Source organism: Ursus arctos, unplaced genomic scaffold, assembly GCF_023065955.2.
Source record: "Ursus arctos isolate Adak ecotype North America unplaced genomic scaffold, UrsArc2.0 scaffold_10, whole genome shotgun sequence".
Classification (NCBI taxonomy): domain Eukaryota; kingdom Metazoa; phylum Chordata; class Mammalia; order Carnivora; family Ursidae; genus Ursus; species Ursus arctos.
The window spans coordinates 70474493-70500331 of NW_026622764.1; the positions used below are offsets into that span (position 1 = coordinate 70474493).

Genomic DNA, 25839 nt, shown 5'->3' on the forward strand with positions numbered 1-25839 from the left:
CACATGCAAAAAAATGAAACTGGACCACTATCTTATACCATATACAAAAATCTCAAAATGGAGTAAAGACTTGAATGTAAGACCTGAAATCATAAATCTCATAGAAGAAAACATGGGGGGTAATCTTGACATCAGTCTTAGCAAGATTAGATTTTTCAGATCTGACACCAAAAGCAAAGCAACAAGAGCAAGAATCAATGAATGGGACTACCTCAAACTAAAAAGCCTTTGCATAGCAAAAGAAACCATCCACAATATGAAAAGGTAACCTATGGAATGGAAGAAAACTTTTGCAAATTATTTATCTGATAAGGGATTAATATCCAAAATATGAAAAGAACTCATACAACTCAATATCGAAAGAAAGAAAGAAAGAAAGAAAGAAAGAAAGAAAGAAAGAAAGAAAGAAGGAAGGAAGGAAGGAAGGAAGGAAGGAAGAAAAGAAAGAAAGAAAGAAAGAAAGAAAGAAAGAAAGAAAGAAAGAAAGAAAGAAAGAAAGAAAAAGAAAGAAGGAAAGAGAAAAAGAAAGAAAAGGAAATCTGGTTAGAAAATGCACTGAAGAAATGAATAGACACTTTTTCCAAAGAGGACTGCATCACTAATCATTAGGGAAATGAAAATTGAAACCACAATGAAATATTATCTAACACCTGTTGGAATGGCTGTCAGTAAAAAGACAGAGGATGACAAGTGTTGGTGAGGATGTGGATAAAGAGAAGCCTTGTGCACTATTGGAGGGAATGAAAAGTCGTATAGCTACTATGGAAAACAGTATGTAAGTTACTAAAAAAAGAAAAATAGAACTACCATATGATCCAACAATTCTACTTCAGGGTGCACATCTGAAGGAAGCAAAATCACTATCTCAAAGAAATATCTATACCCCATGTTCATTGCAGCACTTTTTATAGTAGCCAAGATTTGGAAACAACTTCAGTGTTCATTGATGGATGAATGGATAAAGAAAGGGTAAAATACATAGATGATAGATAGATAGATAGATAGATAGATAGATAGATAGATAGATATACTATATATACTGTTTTCCATAGTAGCTATACCATTTTACATTCCCCCCAGTAGTGCACAAGGCTTCTTTTTTGTCCACATCCTCACCAACACTTGTCATCCTCTGTCTTTTTAATGACAGCCATTCTAACAGGTGTTAGATAATATTTCATTATGGCTTCAATTTTCATTTCCCTAATGATTAGTGATGCTGTCCTCCTTGGAAAAAGTGCCTATTGATTTATTCTGAACACTTTCCAACCAGATTTCTTTTTCTTTTCTTTTTTTTTATTGCTATTGAGATAGGCATACATCTATTTATCTATATATCTGTCTATGAATACCATTCCACCATAAAAAAGAAAGAAATCTCGCTATTTTTGACAACATGAATGGATCTTGAGAGCATTATGCTAAGTGAAATTAGTCAGAGAGAGTAAGACAAATACTGCAGGATCTCGCTTTTATGTAGAATCTAAAAACACCAAACTCACAGAAAGAGAGAATGGACTGGGGGTTTCCAGAGGCATGGGGAAGGGTTGGGAGAAATTGGTGAAGGTGGTTAAAAGGTACAAACCTCCAATTAGAAAATAAATAAATTCTAGGGATGTAATGTATAACATGGTGACTATAGTTACCAATATTTTGTTATATATTTCAGTTACTAAGAGTAGATCTTAAAAGTTCTCAGCACAAGGAAAAAACTAGTCCTATGTGAGATGATGGATGTTAACTAAACTTACTGTGGTGATCATGTTGCAGTGTATACATATATCAAACCGTTGTGTTGTATACCTTAATCTTATACAATGTTATATGTTAATGATAACACAATAAAACTGGGAGAAAATACTGTCAAAACTCAATAATAAGAAAATAAGCATCCCCATTTTAAATGACTTGATGTGGGCAAAATATGTGAACGGACACACTGCCAAAGAATATATAGTATGTCCTAGAAGCATCTGAAAGGATGCTCGACATCTTTAGTAGGAAAGGAGATATTAAAACCACAATGATTTATTATATACTTAGCACAATGGCTGAAATTAAAAATTCTCCTCATACCAAGTGTTGGTGAGGGTGTGACTTCCGCAACCAGAATTCCCGTACAATGACAATACGAATATAAAATACCGCCTCTTTGGAGAGCAGTCAGACACTCAGAAATTTACATAGACACCTCCCCTATGACCTAGGTACTCCGACCAATCCTTGGTATTTAGTCAAGAAAAATAAAAGCCTATGTCCATATCAAGACTTTTATAGAAATATGCATTGCAGCTTTATTTGTAAGAGGCTAAAAGTGGAAACAATCCAAATTCTATCCACAGGTAAATGAATTAAAATATTGTGTTATATCTGTAGAGTAGACAACGACTTGTCATTTAAAAGGAATGAACTACTGATATATACTACAATAGGGATGAATCTAAAAATAATTCAGAGCGAAAGAAGCCAGACAAAAAAGGAAATTTCATACTACGTGATTCCATTTATATTAAATTCTGGAACATTCAAGCTAATCTGTGGTGACAGAAAGGAGATCAGAGGTTGCTTGGCATGCGGTTGTGGGGTGAGTAGGAGGAAGGGATTGCCAAGGGGCACGTGGAAACTTTTGGGGCGGAATAAGTTCGCTATCTTGACTATGATGATGGGTTTACACACAGATTTGTATTTATGTCAAAAGTTACTAAATTATACACCTTAAATTATGTTCAACTTATTGTATACTAATTATGTTGAATAAAATTACTGAAAAAAGTAGGGAGGGAAAAAAAAACACTAGGGAATAGGGGAGGGGAGTTTCTTAAACTCTCTTTAATCTTTTCTCCCCTGTCTGTCCCTTGAAATTGTGCCTCTTTGATTTCTTTTTTTTTTTTCTTTTAAAATACTAGAGGCGGGGGCACCTGACTGGCTCAGATGAAAGAGCATGCAACCCTTTTTTTTTAAATTAATTAATTTATTTGAGAGAGAAAGAGAGAGCACGAGCATTCAAGCGGCGGGGGGAGGGGGAGGCAGAGGGAGAGGGAGAGAATGTCAAGCAGACTCTCAAGAGCATACAGCTCTCGATCTCGGGGTCATGAGTCGATCCCCACATTGGGTGTAAAGATTGCTTAAAATAAAAAAGACAAGACAAGACTAGGGGCTATATTAAGAGAAATAAAAAATACATAATGACTAAATGCTGGTAAGACTGTAGTAAAGTGATTACATTCTCACCTTACATGGTGGCTATATAAATTGGTATAGCGTCTTTGGAAAACCAAATGGCAATGCATATCGAGAACCATTTAAATATATCCTTTATATATGTCTATATCCTTTAACCCACTAGTTCCACTTCCAGAAATTTATACTAAAGAAATAATATTTTAAAAGGGAAAAGCTTAGATTAAAAAAAACACAGTGAAAAGCTTAGTTAAGTATTTTATTTTATTTCATTTTTTCAAAGATATATTTATTTGAGAGAGAGCGTGCACACGTGCCTGAGCAGTGGGAGGGGGAAGAGGGAGAGAGTGAGGAAGAGAGAGAATCCCAAGCGGACTCCCGCTGAGCGTGGAGGTCGACATAGGGCTGAATCTCACAACCCTGAGATCAGGATCTGAGCTGAAATCAGCAGTCTGACGCTTAACCGACTGAGCCACCCAGGCATCCCTTAGTGAAGTATTTTAAATGGCAGAGGGCAAAAAAAAACCCAAATGTATGACAGCAAGGGAATGATGAGGTCATTCTTGTTAGCACCCCAAAGAAAAGCAAATCAATTGCATATAGTATCATAAGAAATGCTTATGACATATTATTTTCAAAATCAGGATATAAAATGATTTCTACTCTATTAATGCAATTAGTTCAAAACTATGTCTACAGATGAGAAAGGTTCTAGAGAAATGAAAATGGTTTATTTGTTAGGATGTCAGGTTTTAGGGTGAATTTTCACTTACAGTGCTACTTGTATTGGTATAATATGACTTCTTAAATAAATAATAAAATAATAAGACAGATGAAAACAAACCAGTGAATATGTCTCCATATGTAGCTCTCATAGCTACAATACTGAGATTTTAATCAGATTACAAGGTACAAAGATGGCCGAACATATACATTTACCTTCTACCAAGAGTCCACTCAAATGACAAAAATTTTTTAAAGACATAAACTTAAAAGGACAAAGACACTGGAGAGGCAGAAAATAAAATTTAGAGAGATTTAAAGCACATGAAGAAAGCTGAATCAAAAGATGCAGGATGAAAAAGGTGAAAAGCAACCTGATTTCCGTTGTAGGTGCCCCCTCCCCAAAAGAGTGTAAATTGCCAGCACCAGCTCCCAGAACCTGGGCAGCCAACATGAGAGAGGCCTGTTCTCTGGGTGGCCTGATTAGCCCGTGAGAAAACCGAAAGATAGCCACACAGAGAAGATGGGGCAGCAGGTCACACGATGCCCACAGAGCTTAGAATGAACAGTTTGGACTTCATTCTTGTGTAAGAGAGCACTGTTAAGGATCATCAGCCATTTGGGAAAAACATCCAGACGACAGGAGAACAGAAAGTGAAGGAGAGAAAAAGAATCAAAGAAATAATTCAAGAAAACTTTAGCCAAGAGACGAATATGAGTTTCTGGATTGAAAAGGCCCACGGAGCATCTAGCGCAATGGAGGAAAATGGACCCTCAGTACAGCACATATTTCTAAAGATTTGAGTGCACGACGAAAAGATTTCACAGGCATCCGTAAAGAAGAAAAAATTGCTTGTGTGCAAATAATCATTCCTCATTTGCTCTACTCTTATTTCAAATGCTCAGTAGCACATTGGACAGGACTGCTCTGAGTACCTGGGTCCTGATTTATAATAAGACTTGCCTTTTATGAAATTATGTATATATTATACATCCTTTCCTGTTGGCCTGATACTTTCCTCCTTTGCCTGATTACGTTTTGTTTTGTTGTGAAATGAATACATATTTTCTTTTCGAGGTGTGCATGTATCAACTTCGTTGTCTTTATTTTGTTTTACAGTTGTTTTTTCAGCAATGACATTTGAGACTATTACAAATCAAGATCTGCCTGTGATCAAGTGTGTTTTAATCAATCATAAGAACAATGATTCATCACTGGGGATATCATCATCGTATCCCATGGTAAAGTAATACTAAAATTCTAACTTTAGCTGTTTTCTCTAGGCTATATACTTTATAAGCGATTGAGGTCTGCCATGGCTAAATGGGTTTTTCTTTCTGTGTATTTGAATATATTATGTACTCATATGCACTCCATTCCATCCAGAGTCATGTTCTTTCCTGGTCTGGATTCAGGAAAGATACAGATACTAAGCATGAATAAGTAACAGGAATTACCCTTTCTCTTTAAAGAGAATCCAGGCTTCTCCCTCAAACCTGAGTCCCTAACTTCCAACTGCCTCCTGGATCTAGATAAAATAGGTTTTCCATTTGCTTATTAAAACCCACCTATATAATTTATTTCATAAATTATATTTCATTTCAAATTTATTTCATAAAACCCACCTATATAATTCTATTTCTCCAAACCTGTCCCTATACTTGCATTAATTGATTTCTGCTTATGGGCCTGTCTAATTCCCAGGCTCCAAAGGTCAGCATAATTTGGGACTACTTCCTCTCCCTTACCTTCACATTCGGTCAGTTGCCAAGTCTTGTCAATTTCCTTTCTTTGATAGTTCTCATATAATCACCTCATATTCTCTGGTCTCACAGCCACTTCTCTCATTAACTCCCCCGTAATCACAATAACATCATAAGTGGCTTCTTCCTTCTACAGTTCATCTCTGATAAGACTGCCAGACTGTTCTTTCTGAAGCACAACTACATGCTTTACCGCCTCCCTTAGAACTTTCAGTGACTTCCCATTAAACTGACATGCAAATTGCTCCGTCTTCTGACTCTGGCTCCTTCAAGTTCCAAATTTGTTTTTTGTTACCCTTCTCCTTCATGCAGTTCATCTAACAGCTGAGATATTTACTCAAAGAAAGGAAGCTTAAATAATAGAGAACTGAAAGTATCAGAAATATATAACAAAAAAGTGAACATAAAGTAGCCAATTTCATGAATATTTCCAGTTAAGAATTCATACCAATATATAGTCACTCTGTTTTCTTCTACACAGATAGAATACATAAACACATCACATATACTATGTGATGCCCTGGACTTCACTCCCCACCCCCTAAAATCAGAGATATTAAAAATATTCTCAAACTTAAGACATAACGTGAAATAGGTTTCCGTAACATTCTACGTGAATGGAAAACTCCTGATTTAACACATGATTTTTTTTTATGCCGGAAGCATGGCTGGTTTTAATTTTTTAACAGATATTGGCATCATAACACATTGCTAATTATTAATAATTAAGATATTTTGCATACACCGTATTTCAGTGTGGACAAAAAATGTTGATATTTGCTATGCTGCTATAAACTTTCAGTGTCTTTTCAACTTAAGAAAATAGCTGCATACATCTAAGTGTTTTCTTACAAAACACAATGTTTAAAAAAAGCTAATAATTGGTCTTGGTTCCTAGTATTAAGCTGCATTATTTTTTTTCATGTAGTATAAGTTATATTTTTATGCAATAATTTGGATTGTATTAAGACCTAGTAGCTCTCAAATGACATTAAACAGATAACCCTACAAATCGTGGATGATGCAAAGATGAGCAGTCTGCTGCCCAAGTGCTTTCACCTTCCTGAGGGTGCAGCTGCTTCTTTTGGGCATTTTCCCACTTTAGTGCAAAGTGTATTGTTAGGGGAGCAGTGCTCTTTAAAAAAATGGTTTTGATTTCTTCCACAGCTCACATTGCTCAGATGAGACATCTTCCTGAGACTTTTACAGTTCAGCGGTGTTTTGAATACGCAAACATTCTGGTAGACAAAACTTGCCAGTGTAACTCTAAGCAACTACATCCTTAGCTGTATGACCGATATAACCTGGAACCAAAATAAGATGATTTTACTGTTCCCACAGTCCACTTAATTGTTGTTTAAAATCGGAATGTTTTCACCATTCATCATTTCTGTTTGAAGATGAACATGGTGTATGCTGGGCTTCTCCTTTGCAAAGTTACTTTTTTTTTTCTTTGTAATTAACAAGTATTTGGGGAAAGATGCAAATATCCTGTTCCTCCTCCAGTTTTCACCTGCTGATTTTAGCACCCATTGGTGGATCTTGCCTACAACAGTTATTACTGTGATGTTTCCCTAATGATGATTTTCTTTTTCCCTTCTTCCCTCTACGTTTCTAAGTTGGAACCGTGTGAGGAAGAGCTATCTCTTCTCTCCATTTTATTTATCTATTTCTATCACTATGGACTCAGAGATACTTATTTTATTCTATGACTTATAACCCAAGACTATCCATTTCCTTTTGTTACTCAGATTTGTCCAGCTTTGGCCATTGGGAGCTACCTCAGGATGACTTCTGTGTCCTTTCACCCTGTGCCCAGTTTTCTCAAGCACTTCCTTACTTTCCGGTGCTATAATACAGTTCGGGCTCAGCTTGTATTTTTCCTGCCTTAGCCCTGGAATTAGCCACTTCTCCAAAGAAGCACTGGTTTTTTGGAGAATAGTATCTAGAAACCATGGTCTGAGAGCCGGGTGTGCTCCTTGCTGTTGGGGTGTCATTGCCTCTGGGCCCTCTAGGAAATGTATGTGCGTATACTTACGCCCCCACCACACACAACACTCTTTTTATCTCTCTATCATCTCTACATCTATCTACTTACCTATCTGTATATCACCATAAATTCATGCTGATAACTCTGATTTCAATTCAGCATCTAAGGGTTTATTCTACCTTTTCCTCTTTCCATATTTGTACTTCTCTCTCTGATGGTAAGAAACCTGGTTCTCATTATTTGTAATAATAGACTTTTGTAAATCTGGTATACACATAATTTCAGAATTGCTAACACACATTCCAGTGAGAAACAGATTTACTAACTAAAATACAGTCTTTGTGTACAATTCTTTTTGTCTTTAATCTTACATTATCCAATGTAATATTTTTCAGTTACTTAGGTTAGCTCTTTTCTTTTCCACCCCCTTCACCATGGTTACGTTATTTATCTGTAATATAATTAATTTTTTTTTTTTTGGTATTCCATGTTGAGTTCCCCCAAAATCCTGGTTGTTTTAATGGTTTATTTTTTTGAGTATATGAAACATGATTATGGTCCTAAAAGCCAAAGGTATATAAAAAGATATACTCAAAGAAATATTCCTCCCTCTTCACACCTATAACCAAGTATCCATCCTTTTCCCACCTACTTCTTGTATGTAGCCAATCCCTTTAGATTTTTTTCTGGGGCGCCTGGGTGGCACAGCGGTTAAGCGTCTGCCTTCGGCTCAGGGTGTGATCCCGGCGTTATGGGATCGAGCCCCACATCAGGCTCCTCCGCTGGGAGCCTGCTTCTTCCTCTCCCACTCCCCCTGCTTGTGTTCCCTCTCTCGCTGGCTGTCTCTATCCCTGTCGAATAGATAAATAAAATCTTTAAAAAAAAAAAAGATTTTTTCTTTTTTTAGCGAGAGAGAGTGTGTGCGAGGGGTTGGGGGGAGGGATAAAGGGAGAGAGAGAATCCCAAACAGGCTGCATGCCCAGTGTGGAGCATGACAAGGGGCTTGATCCCATGACCCTGAGATCATGACCTGAACCGAAATCAAGAGCTGGATGCTTAACTGACTGAGCCACCCAGGTGCCCCCACTTTAGATTTTTTTATCTTATTCCTAGATTTCTTGTGCACAAATGAGCAGATACATGTGTATTCTCTCAATCCCCTTCTTTCTTACATGAGGTATAGTATGCATGAAAGTAGATACTTCATTCACTTTTCTTCACCTAACAGTATATCCAGGAGATCACTCCAAATCGGGGAGATTGTCCTCATACGTCCTTATAGCTGCATAGTACTCCATTATGCGGAGGGACCGTGGTTTATTCAACCACTCTGCTGTGTATGAGCATTTAGGAGGTTTCTAGTATTTTGCCATTACTTGTTTATAAGTATAGGTTTATGCGTGTAGTCCTCGAAGTGGGCTTGCTCGCTCAAAGGATGAGCGTACATGTCGTTTCATTAGCTGTTGCCAAATGTTCCTCCAGAAGGGTCACGCTGGCTTGCATTCCTCCAGAGATGTATGAGAAGAGCTGTTTCTTCACAGCCTCGCCAGCACAATGTGTTGTCATACTTAAAAATTTTTGTCAGATTGATAGGTAAGAAGTGATATCTCAGTGTTGTTTTAATTTATGTTTTCTAATTATAACTGAGTTGGAACATTTTTTTTTCATACGTTCAAGGGCTATTCTTTATGTCTTCCTTGGGTAAATTGTCTATTCAGTTCTTTTCCCCATTTTTCTACTGTGTTTTTGTCCTGTATCCCTCATTGTTAAAAAGTTCTTTATATATTAGGGGTATTTTATTTGTAATATATGTTGCAATATTTTCTTCTAGTATGTCAGATTTTTAAATTTTGTTTTGTTTTGTTTGACTTATTCTGTGCCTATCTTTTAAGATCTGGCTCAATTTCTGGACTTCAGTGAAGCGTTCTTACTGCCACCATCCCAGCTTGAAAATTACTTCTCCATCCTCCGAAGTTCCAGGACATTTAAATATACCTTTCAAAGCAGTTGGTATCTTTTTATGGGGCACATCATATTTCACCTCATATTTTAGTTATTCCTTCCTACTAGACTTGAAAGCCTTTAAGGATAAGATCAGTGTCTTTTCATCCTAGTCTCATCGTGCCCAGTAGATGGTCTAGCACTTATCAGATATTAAGTAAATGAACTTATGAGTTACTTGCTGAATAAATGGACAAGTAAAACCAGAAGTATGGCTTATGATCAGTAGCAGGAGACCTACCCCGCTCTTCACTTGAAGAAGCTTGTGTGTGTGTGTGTGTGTGTGTGTGTGTGTGTGTGTGTGTAGGCATGCTATGCTATGTGTTTGGAGGGTAGGAGGGGAAGGGTCCAGAGACAGAAGTTGCTACCACACCCTCCTTTCAATATATCTCAATTACTGAAAACAAGCAGAAGTATGGTGGTAGCCATGAACCTATGGGGGTATCTGCCCAGAAAATATTTTGGTTTTTAATTTCCTCTAATACAGATGCCAATTTACTCTTACTATGTAGATTCTTATCTACATACCAACAATCACAAAAACAGTCACGTCTGTATTATGAGTTTTATGAGCGTTGTCTGTATACTCGCTCGTTAGAGCCGCTGCACCAGAGTATCACAGCCTGGGTGACTTAAACAACTAATTTGCTGTCTCGTAGTTCTGGAAGCTTCAAGTCTGAAATCTGGATGTCGACGGGGTTAGTTCCTTCTGAAGGCTGTGAGGAAGGGATCTGTTCCAGGCTTCTCTTCTTGGCTCATAGAGGTTCATCTTCATATTCACAAGGCGCTCTTCCTGGTGCATGTCTTCTTCAAATTTCCTCTTCTTATAAGAACCCACCCTAACAGCCTCCTCATTTTAACTTGATTACCTGTGGAAAGGCCTTATGTCTAAATAAGGTCACATTCTGAGGTAGCAGGGGTTAGGATTCAACACAGGAATTTCAAGGGGACACAATTCAGCCCATAACAGTATGTAGAACATACGAGAAATGCAGCCTAAACTTATCTATCTTCTTTTTTTTAAGATTTTATTTATTTATTTGAGGGAGAGAAAGGGCAAGTAGGGGCAGAGGCAGAGGGAGAAGCAGGCTGCTCAGGGAGCCTGCCATGGGACCCTACCCCAGGGCCCTGAGATTATGAGCAGAGCCGAAGGCAGATGCTTAACCGACCGAACCACCCAAGCGCCCCTATCTCTTCTTTAGAGAATTGTAAATAGTAGGATTTTCAGTCAGTAATATGTTCTCCAGTGTTGTGGGCAGTATGTCAACACAAATCTATTTGATAAAGGTCCCAGCTAAGAAGAGGATGTAAAAACACATGCTAGTAGAAAATTCACTTTGTTTCCACACAGGCATCAGGACCCCCAGAAGACCTCGGGTGTGCCTTGAAGCCTGAGAGCACACAGGCGGTCTATGGAGCAGCCACTGTGGAAGTGGACATGTTGGCATCCATCACACTCCAAGTACTGGTCAACACCCCGGGGAACATTTCCTGTCTCTGGGTCTTTAAACACAGCTCCCTGAATTGCCAGCCCCACTTTGATTTACAGAACAGGTAAGTGGGGGGCGGTGGGGGGGGAGCACCCACAAGGATTTTGGGAGGAAAACTTCCTTGCCATAGAACGTAGTTCATATGGAGTTTCTTTTCAAATGTCTATCCATATCCATTGTAACTCGTATCTCCAGTGAAATAATGAACTAAAAATATAGTTAGGGCAAGAATACATGGCATTATGTATTTATCAAATATACAGGATGTATAACACAGAAAGTGAACTCTAATGTAAACTATAAACTTGAGTTAGTGCCAATATTGGTTCACCAATGGTAACAAATATACCACACCTGTGCAAGATGTTAATAACAGGGAAAACTCCGTGTGTGTGTGTTGGGGGGGGAGCATATGTGGGATCTCTCTGTACTTTCCACTCAATTTTTCTGTAAATCCAAAATTACTCTAAAAAATAAAGCCAACTTAAAAAATTACGTATAGATATAGTTAGGGCCTAAGAAGGCAGTGAGTGGCTAGAAAAATGTAAAACAAACTGTGAAAGAATATTTGGGATTTTTGCCGTGTCTTGTTTTTTTAATCGGATCTTGTCTTAAAGATAAAAAGTTAGAAAATGTTCATTACATTCTGCTTCAAGTAGTCAGAAGCTTCTTTCTGGGAAATGCTTGGGGAAAGAACATTTGGTTTTAATCTATTTCGTTTCACAGTATGATGAGCAGAATTGCCGGTGACATCCACGAAGTATTTTAGTAAGAAATTGATCTGGGTGTGAGGAACATGGCTCTCGTGTTCCAGAAAAATATCTTGGCCAAGAATTGTGTTGGAACCGCCAAGTCTGTATCTAACTCCGTGCTGATTGCTGGCCCCTTGCTGAGACCAGATGGGGGCAGGAAGAAGGAGGCACAAGTCATTCAAATGTCCACTTGATAATTCTAAGACTACTTTGCTCTCCAGTTCTTGGGGGTGTTCTGGTGCCCCAGGGTGTAGAAGAGGCTCTGTCTTTCCAGGAACAGTGCAGTTAGTGGTACCCAAGTGACCTGCAGCGAGTATCCTGCCTGACTGAGGTATGGGGCGACATCTCTGTGACTGACCTGTACCAAGCTGTTCGCATTTGCTCCTGTAAGGTCAAACAAACTCTTAAGTAATTTTTAGGACAGTGGCTATAATTCTGAAGTTAGGTTCTAAATCTTGGAGCACATTCATTTTCCTTTCCTCTTTTGAGACTGTATTACTCACTTCTGTTTTTTGGTTCTTTGTGCCTTGGGGTTAAACCAAAGCACTCTTCTATTAAAAATTTTGGCTTCAGTGTTCTGACAGTCTTACTAAAATTTTATGCCACAACAGCTCTCCCTGGATTGAGACCAAAAAAGCAAATGTAGGGTTCTTGTCATTCCGTGAGACGTTGCCTTTCTTGATTTAGGAACGACGGTCCCATTTGTTAGTGCACGTCATAGGCCTTATATGGATTACTTAACTTAGTACCAAAACTATTTAGCAACTTTTCTTTTTTTTATTTATTTATTTATTTTTTTAAAAGATTTTATTTATTTGACAGAGATAGAGACAGCCAGTGAGAGAGGGAACACAAGCAGGGGGAGTGGGAGAGGAAGAAGCAGGCTCACAGCAGAAGAGCCTGATGTGGGGCTCGATCCCAGATCACCGGGATCACGCCTTGAGCCGAAGGCAGACGCCTAACCGCTGTGCCACCCAGGCGCCCCAGCAACTTTTCTGCCTTAGAGAATTACAGAAACTTAGCTCTGGACTCGTGGCCAGAAAGCTTGAACACCTAGGCTTTGCTCACTGTCTTCCAGTCGTTTATGATAGGCAGAAGCGTTCGCGAATGATACCAGGAGAATGGATGGTTCAGAGAAAGAAAGCATCTCACCAGAATATCTGCAGGCATGAACCAAATATGTATCCTTCTAACGTACTGTCGGTATGAGTGCAAGCACAAGTATTCTCCGACCACGCAGCCTGGAGCTCTAAAGGCAGGGCCGGGCGTCTCTGACATAACGTGCGTTTGGGTTGATTGCCTGGGCGCCTTGTTCAAAAGAGGATCCCAATCCAGTAGGTCTGGGCAGGGCCTCAGAGTCTGCATAACTGTCAACCCTCAGCAGAGACTAACACCGTTGGAGAAATTCTACGCTTTGAGTAGTAACGACCTAAAGGTCAGAAAGTGTAGATTTAGGGGCGCCTGGGAGGCACAGTCGTTAAGCATCTGCCTTCAGCTCAGGGCGTGATCCTAGCGTTCTGGGATCGAGCCCCACATCAGGCTTCTCTGCTGGGAGCCTGCTTCTTCCTCTCCCACTCCCCCTGCTTGTGTTCCCTCTCTTGCTGGCTGTCTCTCTCTGTCAAATAAATAAATAAAAATCTTTAAAAAAAAAAGTGTAAATTTAAAGCCAACATTACTCAACAGACTACTAGAGAATATTGTAAGCTTTGATGAGAACAGGTGTCACCGAACACATCGAAGTTGTTTCTTGGAAGAGATTGCTCCCAGCCAAACTGATCTCTACTGAATACCTAAAAAGTTAAAAGCACAAACACTGAGCCATCCTTCTCCTTACATATATGGGATTTTCCCCTTCACGTAGGATAATGCCTTGTGTTGGATTTTGCTTGAATTCTTTCATCTACGGAGAGAGTCACACAAAACAGAATGTTCCTTATCTCTGGGTATCTTGCTTGTATAGTCATCTGGGTCTGCAAGTGGGGAACTGAGACTGGTGGCCAGGTGACTGAGCAACATGACTGTGGATGTGCTTGTCGTTGAGGGGAACGGTCTGCTACTGCTGGTGGGAGTGTGCCCCCAAGCCTGTGCCTTTTGAGACAGGAGCCCCCCACCCCCACCCCGAGAGGCCCGAAAAGCATGAGGTGAAGGTGCTGGAATGGAGGTCACTCACTCTGAAGGGAGGGCCTGGATGAAGTCAGTCAAACCGACCAGGCTCAGGCAGAGTGAGAAGCTGCCAGCCCCTCATGCCACAGTCAGAGATGGAGTTGTGGGGGCCCCTGAACCACCCGCTGACTCAGGATGAAATGTTATGTTTTAGTTTCACACGTTTTCCAAAATAACCAGTTCTCTTTCTTGTTTTTTTTTCAGAGGAGTTGTTTCCATGGTCATTTTGAAAATGACAGAAACCCAAGCTGGAGAATACCTACTTTTCATTCAGAGTGAAGCTACCAATTACACAATACTGTTTACAGTGAGTATAAGAAGTAAGTGCGCCTTGCTACTCCGTATTCACGATATTCCACTCCTTTGGAGCTTTCTACCAGCTGCTCGGGACACAATACTCAGGTTTCCCTCAGTATGTAGTTGAATGGATTGAATTCACTTCAGCCATCCATGTAACCCACTGAGACTCTGGCCCATCAGAATGAACACTCTTGAAAACCCACGACACTCTGGTCAGCCCTCCTCCATCCTCCATTTTTTCAGTGACATATGACTGACAGGGAAGAAATGGAAAACATTTTGACCTTGACCTTGGAGTCAGAAGTATGGAGAACATTTTGACCTTGACCTTGGCGTCAGAAGTCCTGGATTCTTATACTGGATCTGTTACTACCACCTTTGGCAGGTCACTTAACCTCTCTGAACCTCAAATTTCTTATCTGTAAAATGGGGATAAAAATACATACCTCACGGGATTGGAAGATCTTTGCACCATCCGCTAGAGCTCTCTGAGATACGAAACTGTCTGTGTCCGCTCTAACGAGGTAGTCACTGGCCACGCGTTGCTATCGAACACTTGAAATGTGGCCGGTGTGACTGAGGATGACAGTGTTCATTTTATTCGTGCTAAGAAGTTAAAAATTGAACTTAAGTCACCACTTAAGTGGATACTTGATTTATACAAATGCTAGATCACTAGGCAAACCGCCAGGAACAATCCGAATGTTCTTATCCACGGAGGCAACTGTGCGGTTGGCAGACTCACCGCGTGCATGTGCCTTCTGGCTTCTCGTTTCCTCCCAGTTATGCACAGGCCTAGCAACTGCACAGACGCGGCACTGTGGGTTCACTGTGTGAACGCTTGACCTCACATGACATGCGGGGGCTAGAGGTAGGTGCCTTCCTAAGCGTCCTACTGCCTTTAGGGATCAAGGCAGTGCTCCCAAAAGTCTCGGTTTATGCCTTTTTTTTTATTTTATTGTTTAGATTTTATTTATTTATTTGACACAGAGAGAGAGAGAGCGCAAGCAGGGGGAGCGGCAGGCAGAGGGAGAAGGAGAAGAGGACTCCCCACTGGGCAAGGAGCCTGATGTGGGGCTCGATCCCAGAACCCCAGGATCATGACCTGAGCCAAGGCAGTCGCTAAACCGACTGAGCCACCCAGGCGCCCTTATGCCATTTTAAATTAGGTTCCCTGGCCACACCTGAGCCCCCTCTTCCTTGTCAGTGACTTGAAGGTGCAAAGCCAGGGTGTGGTGCACGAGTGTCCAGCCCACAGAGGTGCCCTGGCTCAGAGATAACCACGGACGGTGTTCTGCAAGTACCGTCTTTGCTGAGGGGATGCCGCATGTACCATCTCACAGCCTCACAGCAATCCCGCCTTCACACGGGTGGGAAACCGGACACACTGGGCACCACTAGAGGCCAAGTCTACACAGTCTGCACCACACTGCACTGGAGCTTGTGGTCGTAGCTGCTAAAAGAAAGAGCACCTGTGGCCATTTAGATTCCCAGAAGTGTCATCTTAACTGGGGCCGGGGTGGGGTGGTAGGTTTCTAAAATTGGCCTGTAAGGCAAAAAATCTGGTAAAGTCAAAATTTGTCAAAATTTCTGAAAAGCCCTTCCGTTTACTCTGAAATTTATAGGACCAACCAGAGGCCTAGAAGCTCAAAAATCAAGAGATACCTTTTGTTTCTCTTTGATTTTGGTCATTTTCCCTGTCCCCTCCTCAGTCCCTGACCCAACTCTGTGGGACAGTGAGTCTGTGTGCTTCAGGTTGGAAGGGAATCAGAGATTCCTTGCTTTCCTTCTTTTTTTGCCAAGTGTTTAGAGTTGAATTTGTGTCGGATAAGTGGTGTCTGCTGTTGTCTGTATTATATGTAGGGTATCTTCTTTTCACTTAAGATTTATAGTGTAAAAACATGACAACAACTATTCAAGTAAATTGTAACATGCTTTTAACATTCTAGGTGGTGAGGTTAAAAAAAAATCAGGTGGGGGAGAGTTGGCAACAGTCAATGCGAAAAAGAGGAAAGGGTTTACCAGCAAACCACAGGTTAGCAGTAACCAGCAGTTAAGGCCTGGTTGCTAAAAAAAAAAAAAAAAAAAAAAAAAAAAAAAAAAAAAGGAAAGCTGAACCTGGGCAGTGTTTGTGAGAATGGAATGTCTAGGTTCAGGAAACGAATGGATGATTATTCTTCTCAGATGGATATGGACAAAACAGAGCAATCAGATAGTGAAGAACTTGGAATTTCTTAAATTCTAACACCTGAAGGACTTGAGAATGTTTAGCACAGAGAAGGAAATCTTTTGAAGGGAGGAGACTGATGGCAGTGTAATGTAATGTACTTTTCTGCCATATGAGTCAAGGAACCTGGCCTAACTAGTTAAAATACCTTGGATGGCGAGGGGGCACCTGAGTGGCTCAGCTGGTTGGGTGACTGACTCTTGGTTTCAGCTGGGGTCATGACCTCAGGGTCGTGGATCAGGCCTATGTTGGACTGCACACTCAGCTCGGAGTCTGCTTGTCCTTCTCCCTCCCCCTGCTTGCTCTCTCTCCATCTTTCTCCTCCTCTCTCTCTCTCTCCAATAGATAAATAAATAAAGTATTTAAAAAATAATAATAAAAATAAAACACCGTAGATGGTAATTATCTCCCTTGACCTTTGTTTCCAATTTTCAATATCTGAAAGATTTTCATGTGGAAGTAAAGCTACACTTAAAAAAAAAAATTGCTCCAGAGGGTAGAGTTGGGACCAATGGTCCGAAATTGCAGGAAAGAATAAAAATCACCACATAATGAAAAAAGATATTCACATAATCAACAAAGGATTAATAATCATAATAGGTAAAGAGCTTCTATAAATCAGTAAGAAAAAAACAGTAGAAAAATGAACGAAAGACATGAGTGGGCATTTCACTTTCAGAACATGAAACGTAAATGGTCAATAAATATGTTAAAATAATAAGTGAGAAAACCAAATTAAGACCACACTGAGAGGGGCGACCTGGAGGGGGTGGGCTCAGTCAGTTAAGCGTCGGCCTTTGGCTCACGTCATGATCCTGGGGTCCTGGGATCGAGTCCCATGTTGGGCTCCCTGCTCAGCAGGGAGCCTGCTTCTCCCTCTACCTCTGCTCCTGCCCCTCCTTGTGTGCTCTCTCTCTCTCTGTCAAATAAATAAATAAAATCTTAAAAAAAAAAAAAAAGACCACACTGAGATACCATTTTATACCCACTAGATTGCTGAAAACTAAGAGTGAGTAGACAGAACAACGGGAAATCTCATGTCCTGCTGCATAAGTTAAATCAGTACAACCACTTTGGAAAGCAGATTATCGCTGTGTGTAAAGCGAAAGGTGCTCATATCACATAAAGCAGCAGGTCCCCTCCTAGGTATATTAAAGAAACTTACACACCTGCCTCAGTAGAAATGTACAGAAGGTTCATAGCGCCATTGTCGGTAAATGCAACAGACTGGTAATAAGCCAAATGTCCATTACAAGAAAATGGAATAATAGATGGTAATATATTCACCGATGGAATACTGTGTAGCGGTAAAAAAACAAATATAGTATAGCTACATGCAAAACCAAGGATGAATCAGCAACATAAGGTTGGATGAGAAAATGAAGTTATGGAAGACTACATATTGAGGGATACCATATTCTGAAGATCAGAAACAAGCAAAGCAAACCAATATATTGTTTGGGGACACACATCTGTGTGGTGAAAATATTTTTAAAAGCACAGGAATGATAAACACAAAATTCAGGATAAAGGTTACCTAGGGTTGAGATGGTGGGGAGCATAAAAGTAGATTTGAAGATATTTATTAATATTCCAGTTATTAAGTTGGATATGGGCCTATGGGAATTTGTTTATTATTACGCTTCAAAATTTACATTTCACATATTCTTTTATGTGCATATAAGTATATATATGTATTACATAATATTTTTAAACAAAATGAATTATAAGGCCAGAGATTGGAATTTAGAACAGGGAAATTTTCTTTTAAAGGAAAAGGTTTCTTGAAAAATGGAATGATCTACCCTGGCCTGGGAGGTAGTGAACTCCTGTCGCTAGAGGGGTCCACTCAGAAGTGGAAGTTTGTAATGTTAAGCATTGCGGGGAGCAGAAGACGGGGGGAGGTGGGAGGTGTGATGGTCCAAAAAGAATGGGAAGCCAAACTGAACCTCTGAATTCTGTTCCAATTCTAACTCTATCCTCCTGTATTTCTGTGTTTTTAAATCAGTGTATTTCTGCCTAGTTCTAGATAAAATCATGGGAAACCAGTTGAGTCTTCAATACACGGGCTTTAAACTTTATGTTATTTCTAGTTTTCTTTTTCCTATGCAAATCACTATTTGTATTTTTACCAGACCACACTCCACTTAACTTTACTTGTGTGTAGGTTTATGAAATGCCCCAAGAAATGAGCTAAGAGGACAAATGCTAAAGTTGGCATTTCATCCAGAGTTGAATTTAATATATTAGAAAGGAGGGAATACGTTATTGCATATATTTGGAGGGGAGCAGAAGATTCTGCTTTGGTATAAAATATTAAAATTTTCTTAGTGATGTAGAATTCTTCTTTTGAGGGGGTGGCTAAGACAATTAGTTTTAAAATATTAAAATGTTAATAATTTATGATACTCTAGGTACACTGCTTTACACATTAAGGAGACCTTTCTTCAGAAAAATGGAAAATCAGGACGCCCTGGTCTGCATATCTGAGAGCATTCCAGAACCGACCGTGGAATGGGTGTTCTGCGATTCACAGAGTGAAAGGTACGACATTTATAGATGTAGTTGCTATGATTGCTTTACTGTTTGGTCGTTTTCTAATAGAGCTGACATCACACTGTATGTATCAATCGGCTCATCGGCGGAATGGGGGTGGGAAACGCTACAGTGAGGAAATGAATCGATACATGTGAGGTTCCTCCAATGGCTGGCGCCTGGCAGACAGAACCTTATAAATGTTTACTTTTGTTTTCCATACGTGCCATAGCTAAGTTCTCACAAAATGAGAAGACATGCAGCTTGAACTAAGTAAAATTGACTAAACAATTTTAGTGAAAAATGGAACTAAGTAGAAGGAGAAAAAGTAAAAAGTTAGGTTACCAAGTGATAGGAATGTGATCACAAATTTTAGAGGAAAAAGAAGGGGTTACCTATAGATGCGTATGTAAGGTGTGTATAGGGAGGAGAAAAAGATGGGCAATGTACACCCCAAAATAGTAATAGCTGTTATCTCAGAGTGGTAGGAATATGGACAATTAAAATTCTTTTCTTTGGGTTTTTCTGTATTTTCCAAGTTTTCTGCAAGAACCCAATGATTGTTGTTTTAAAATAAGAAAAAACTACCCTGAAGGAAGGATATGTCAACAAAGAAAAGAACACATTTGAGTAAAGTGGTAAGGGAGGGGTGGTCATCCACAGGCTCCAAAATCAATCCCTGCTCTCGGAGGGACAGTGGTTAGGGCAACTCTCGGGGAGGAATCCAAGTCTGCCTTATGCTGAAAAGGGGGTGTCAGGGCGTGGGGTTAAGGATGAGGAGGTGAGGGTGGGGGTAAGGTGGGGCCAAGTGGGGCCCTGGTGGTGGTGATGGGGTGGAGTGGGGGCCTGAGAGGGCGGGGGCTGAGGGGTGATGGTGAGAGCTGAGGGGGTGGGGGCGCGGAAGAGAGGGAGCGGGTGGAGGTGGTGAGACGGTGGAGGGGGGTGGCGGTGGGAAGAAAGACGTGAGGGTGGGGGGCTGAGGAGGGATGAGGGTCTGAGGAAGGGTGGGGGATGTGGGGGTGTGGGCGGAGTGTGTGGGGGGTGGGGTGGTGGTAAAGGGATGGAGAGGGGGGTGAAGGGATGGGGGTGGTGGTGAGGGGTACCTGAGACCCTCTGACTTCTCTCCTGAGTCACACCTCACCTCTTCCTCGTGGGCTCTGCGGACGGGTGACTTCTGCTACTTTCTTCTCTTCCTCTCCGTCTTCGTCCTCTTCTGGGCTTCAAAGAAAAGATGCTCACCTTGTTAAGCTGTATTGAAACCTAATGGTGCTTTTCCCTTTCTCTTGTCTTTTTTCCCTCTTTCTGTCTCCTTTCTCCATTCATTTTCTCTCTCTCTCTCTAAACAACAACAACAAAAGAGGTCACCAAACCCCCCCAAATTTAAACTTACATAAAATGTATGTGATTTGAGGTTCCTGGCTGGCTCAGTCCGGAGACTGTGGGACAGCTGATCTCCTGTGATAAGCTCGAGCCCCACACTGAGGTTAGAGCTCACAAGAAAAAAAGAGAAAAAAAAGTATGTAATTCTGTCTAGTGTTATTCTAGTTTTTTGGGTTTTTTAGTGTTATTCTAATTCGTTGAGATAATGACTCACTCATTAGAAACCTTAGATTTCGGTATACCTTTAGACCCCGTTCCTTTTTCTTAAACAGGCTCTAGAACCTTTCACTTTGTTTTTCTCCCACACTTTCATTTGTAATTTTAAAAGGTGTTTGGTTAGATGGCTCTTTTTTTCTGATTGCAGCTGTAAAGGGGAGAGTCCCGCTGTTGTTACAAAGGAGGGAAGTGTGCTTCATGAGCTGTTTGGAACAGACATAAGGTGCTGTGCAAGAAACGAGCTGGGCAGGGAGTGTACCAAGCTGTTCACAATAGGTAGGACCATGAGCTGGGCTTCTTCTCTTTCCAGTGACTATTCCCGAGGAAAAACCCGAGACTCACAGTGACTGCTTAGGTCATCACTCACCTTCAGAGCTGCCATAGTTCTTTATGCCACTTAGAAATTTCGGATTCTGGAGCTGCTGATTTCTTTATGAAAGGATAGACAGTCTCTAAAGGATTCTTCTATCCAAGCAGCTCCTAACATTTGAGATGACGGTACAATCTTTGTTCTTCAGAATGTTCGGGAAGTATTTTGCAATGAGGCGGGGGGGAAATCACCTTGTTTTCTCACTCGGGATGTTTTCGTCCTCCCAGATCTAAATCAGACGCCTCAGACCACACCGCCACAGTTATTTCTGAAAGTAGGGGAACCCTTGTGGATAAGGTGCAAAGCCGTTCATGTAAACCACGGATTCGGACTCAGCTGGGAGCTAGAAAATAAAGCCCTGGAAGAGGTAATGTGCCGAGTTTGCATTCTGGAACTGCAGAAACAATGGACGCAGAGTATGGGTTGAAGTCATTAAATTCAGACTCTGTTGTATTAAAATCTAGGGCCGCTACTTTGAGATGAGTACCTACTCCACAAACAGAACTATGATACGGGTCCTGTTTGCTTTCGTAACATCCGTGGGAAGGAACGACACCGGCTATTACACCTGTTCCTCCTCAGAGCATCCCAGTAAATCAGCTTTGGTTACCATCCTAGGTAAAGCAGGCTGCTCACGCAATCTTTACTGATGCTTTCGGTTGCTTTAGTGTGGACCGGGAGGTAGGTACTGCAAATGCTGATGCCGGTAGACGTTGGTATCAAAGCTGAGAACAGACTGAAATAGCACAGTTTTGTAAATAGAAGCTGCCTCCGCCCTTCCTTTCCACTTGAGCCATGCTCGCTTGAATGCCACTGTCTTTGCGGGGTCTTTGCATTGTCATTTTAATGTGCCCATCTTTTGGCGGGTGCTTGTCTACCAAGAGACTAAGTTTCCTAGGACGGGAATAATCCCTTCTATCCTTGGGGTCCCAGAACCTGGTAGAGAGCCTGACGCAAAATAGGCACTTGATAAATACTCATTCTGAGAACCAAGGCAATGACAGAAGGGACAAGCACTTACATGCACGGAAATTGGGGGGCTGCGTAGGATTGGAAAATAACCACACTTAAGAAATCTCAGACCAGCCGTACTGAAAATGCTAGGAAACGAAGTGATTGTCATTGCAAACTAATAAAGAAGTGCTCCATAAAGAAACCGGGTGAATACTGCTGGCTGGATTGTTCTAGTTGTGCCCGAGATGGTTTTATGTGGGATGCGTCAGTCACCGAGAGCTGTTGTGACTCAGTAGAGGGCTTCCAAATTCTGTCCGTCAGATCCCCCGTGTGGACGTGCTTGGCTGGGCTGGGGGAGCCCTTCGATCTCTTGAAATTGTCCACAAAATCTGGAGGTTGATTTTATATACATTTCTTTGCGAAAGAAGTCAATTATTTACATCCAATTCTTAGAGGACTCTTGACTGCAGAAGGTGAGGAACCCAGGCTTATAACTGGGGATAGGACTTCTGTTTTTCTTGTCAGATTATCAATTCTGACCTGCGGCATGCCCACATCAGAGTTTTCTTATGTTAAACTGATGAATAAACATTTATTGTATCTTTTCAATGTATGTCTGTATGAATCCCATCTAATTTATAAATGTACTCTTTTTTTTTTTTTACAGAAAAGGGATTTATAAACGCTTCCAAATCAAATGAAGATTATGAGATTGACCAGTATGAAGAGTTTTGTTTTTCTGTCAGGTTTAAAGCGTACCCACAAATCAGATGTACATGGACCTTCTCTCGAAAATCGTTTCCTTGTGAGCAGAGTGGCCTTGATGATGGGTACAGGTAAGCCAACAAAGAGCTGGGGGGCTCACCAGGCTTAGCGCAACCCTCCTTCTTGCCCCCAGAAGAGCAGTTTCGTATTACGAGTTTATATTTTATTGAGTTGACTTGGAAGACAAGAAAAGAAAAAGCAGAGATGAAGCCATTGTAATAGTCTTCTCATCAGTTCAAATAGTGTAACCCACTGCACAAAACCCAGAAAGAATCCTGTGAGTTTGAGGATGGTTCCGTGGCATTTTCTGAGTCACTAGATCGTTACTTCCTATTTGAGAGTACTGTGCTTCAGTATACAGAATCTCCCTTGTACATACGCAGATGATTGAGGAAGTAAAACCCCTTAAAAACAGCAAAACATTACCTATAAGCGTATTGATTTAACTTTTCAAAAATGTAAATGCAGAAATAGCCTAAGAATGAATGCTGAAGGAAAATTTCATTTTCCTGGGGATTTGTACGGCTGTGTTCAAGATTGTCCTCTGGAAGAAACACTTCGTTCCCTCTTTGGAAAACAGAAAACAACTTTTTTTCTTGTGTTTTCTATAGTTATGACACCTCTTACCTCTTAAACGTAGTCCTATGTAACCTGATTTCATGCTAGACTCTGAGCGCCTGAAAGGCACTTGTCATCTCTCAAGCAAGTCAGTGTTCTAGTCGTTTCCTGACATCTGATCCATAAACCACTTCCATAGGCATCATCTGGGCAAATGTTAAAAACGTGGATTCCTGGCTCCCATTCTAGACATGCTCAATAATTGGGGCAAAATGCCCAGATTCTACATTTTTCATCCCCTCTGGTGATTCCTATCCCAGGTCTAGTCTGCGTGCCAGCTACCAGCCACGTATGGCTGTTGAGTACTTGAAACGGGTTAGTCCAGATTGAGGTGTGCCGTGACTGTAAAATACACACTAGATTTTGAAGACCTAGTGTGAAAAAAATAGACTGTAAAATATCTCAGTTTTTATACTGATCGTACGTTAAATCAGAGTATTTTAGATATATCAAGTTAAATAAAATCAATGATTACTTTTTACTTATTTTTCTTTTTTTTTTTTAAAGATTTTATTTATTTATTCGACAGAGAGAGACAGCCAGCGAGAGAGGGAACACAAGCAGGGGGAGTGGGAGAGGGAGAAGCAGGGTCTTAGTGGAGAAGCCTGATGTGGGGCTCGAACCCAGAACACTGGGATCACGCCCTGAGCCGAAGGCAGACGCTTAACCGCTGCACTACCCAGGCGCCCCTACTTATTTTTCTTTTTTATAGCTAACTGGAAAATTTACAATTACATATATAGCTTGTATTCTGTTTCTATTGGATAGCATTGGTCCAGGTGAAGGGAACGAGTTTTGTTTTGTTTTTTTAAACTGGATTCTTCTCTGTTTCACAATTCATGTGCTATTCTCCATGCCGCAAAATGATTTATAACGGATCCTTGTTTGCATTTTTTAAAAGGCTCTAATGCAGAGTTTGCATAGAACCCTCTCTTGCCCTAACCTCTTAATGTTCAAAGCATTCATTTTTTAGTTAATTAAGTACACAGCCTTTGACCTGTGAGCTGACCAATACCCACTTCCCTGACTTGGGGTTTCTGAAAAGCAAACTATTGACATCTTGGGCTGGATGATTCTTTGTCCTGGGGGCTGACCTATGCATTGTACGATGTTTAGCCGAGTCCCTGGCCTCCATCCCCTGGGTATCAGTAGAAACCCCGCCCCCAGTTGTGACAACCCAAAATATCTCCAGACATTGCCAAATGTCCCTGGTTTGGAAAAATTGCCTGGGGTTGAGAACCACTGCCTCAGTGGGATGACCCCATTGCAGAAGCTCTTACTCTGAATTATCTAACTTTTGAAAGCGGGCGGCCAGGGAGTCAGCTCCTGTCTTTCTACTGAATTGACCGCCACAGGCCTGTGTTCAGATGGATATCAGTGGTGTCAACACCCACTCCCTTCTTTGTATTGTGACCCCGTGTCAGAGAAGCTCTTAGTGCTATGGGATTCTCTTTTGAACCTGATTCAAAGACCTGGAGGATCAATTCGATTTAATTCCACAAATATCCCTTAAATATCTTCCTGATGGGCTTGATGCTGTGAGGGTCTACAAGAAGGAATAAGGTAATGTCTCTTTCTCTCTCCCCACCCCCCACCCCCCAAAATTAGATAGGCACATTCAAAGGCAAGAGGCACCTGGGCGATGATTCACTGCTCCTTTGCTGCTGACTTCTGGCACAATCTCTTGAGTTTTTATAGAATCACAGATTAGAGGACCATGTCTCTGCTCTACGGGTCACGGGCCCATCTAACGGGCTAGTGAATTCCATTTCATTCCGTGGTCACGGTCTGTACCCCGGACCCCCAGCAATTCACCTGTAGAGGTAGCCAAGTGAAGAAATCAGGTTTGTTTATTAATCTGATTCTTAGAGCGTTCTGTGCCTCTTCCATTCATAATTACCCGGTAATACAGTTAACCTCTTTGTGTGTTGAATCTCGCCTGTGAGTTTATCAGCTCCACAGGAGGGGCGCTCTGTTGTCTCTCTGTCTTCATACAACACCTCGTTGAGGCAACGTGTATTTAATAAACGAATGAATTCATCATCACCCCTGCAGGTGGTGATGCGTAGCCTGGGCCAGAATGAGTCAGTGGCCGCCTCTGTGCCGTGCAAGGACCACACACATGACACTCACACTGACGCACCGGGTACAGAGTTGTCGGCGATAATGGTGCACCGATACCATGCGTCACCGTATCCGCCACATACGAAGGGAGGATGCAGCCTCCTTCTTCATGAAAAAGATGCTCAAAATACTGAACAAAAAATGAATAACGGAAAATCTAAACGTAGCTTCGAGTGAGTGCCCTGCATGTCTTCTGCTCTCCACAGCAGGCTCTGTGCGGAGACAGCAGGTGACCGACTCAATTATAATCTGAGTTTTTGCCCCCTTTTTGTGATAAAAGGTTTCCA

At 41.1% G+C, this 25839-nt stretch overlaps 1 protein-coding gene across 1 annotated transcript in view; it reads left to right on the plus strand.

The window, feature by feature from the left end:
• FLT3 (fms related receptor tyrosine kinase 3) overlaps window positions 1–25839 on the plus strand; it is a 73620-nt gene that overhangs the window by 16268 nt on the left and 31513 nt on the right. The window contains exons 2-9 of the mRNA XM_026493053.4: window positions 5024–5145; window positions 11010–11212; window positions 14268–14383; window positions 19005–19134; window positions 20870–20997; window positions 21319–21458; window positions 21556–21709; window positions 22713–22881. Of these exons, the coding sequence (XP_026348838.1) occupies window positions 5024–5145; window positions 11010–11212; window positions 14268–14383; window positions 19005–19134; window positions 20870–20997; window positions 21319–21458; window positions 21556–21709; window positions 22713–22881 (1162 nt within the window). The remainder of the gene's footprint in view (window positions 1–5023; window positions 5146–11009; window positions 11213–14267; window positions 14384–19004; window positions 19135–20869; window positions 20998–21318; window positions 21459–21555; window positions 21710–22712; window positions 22882–25839) is intronic.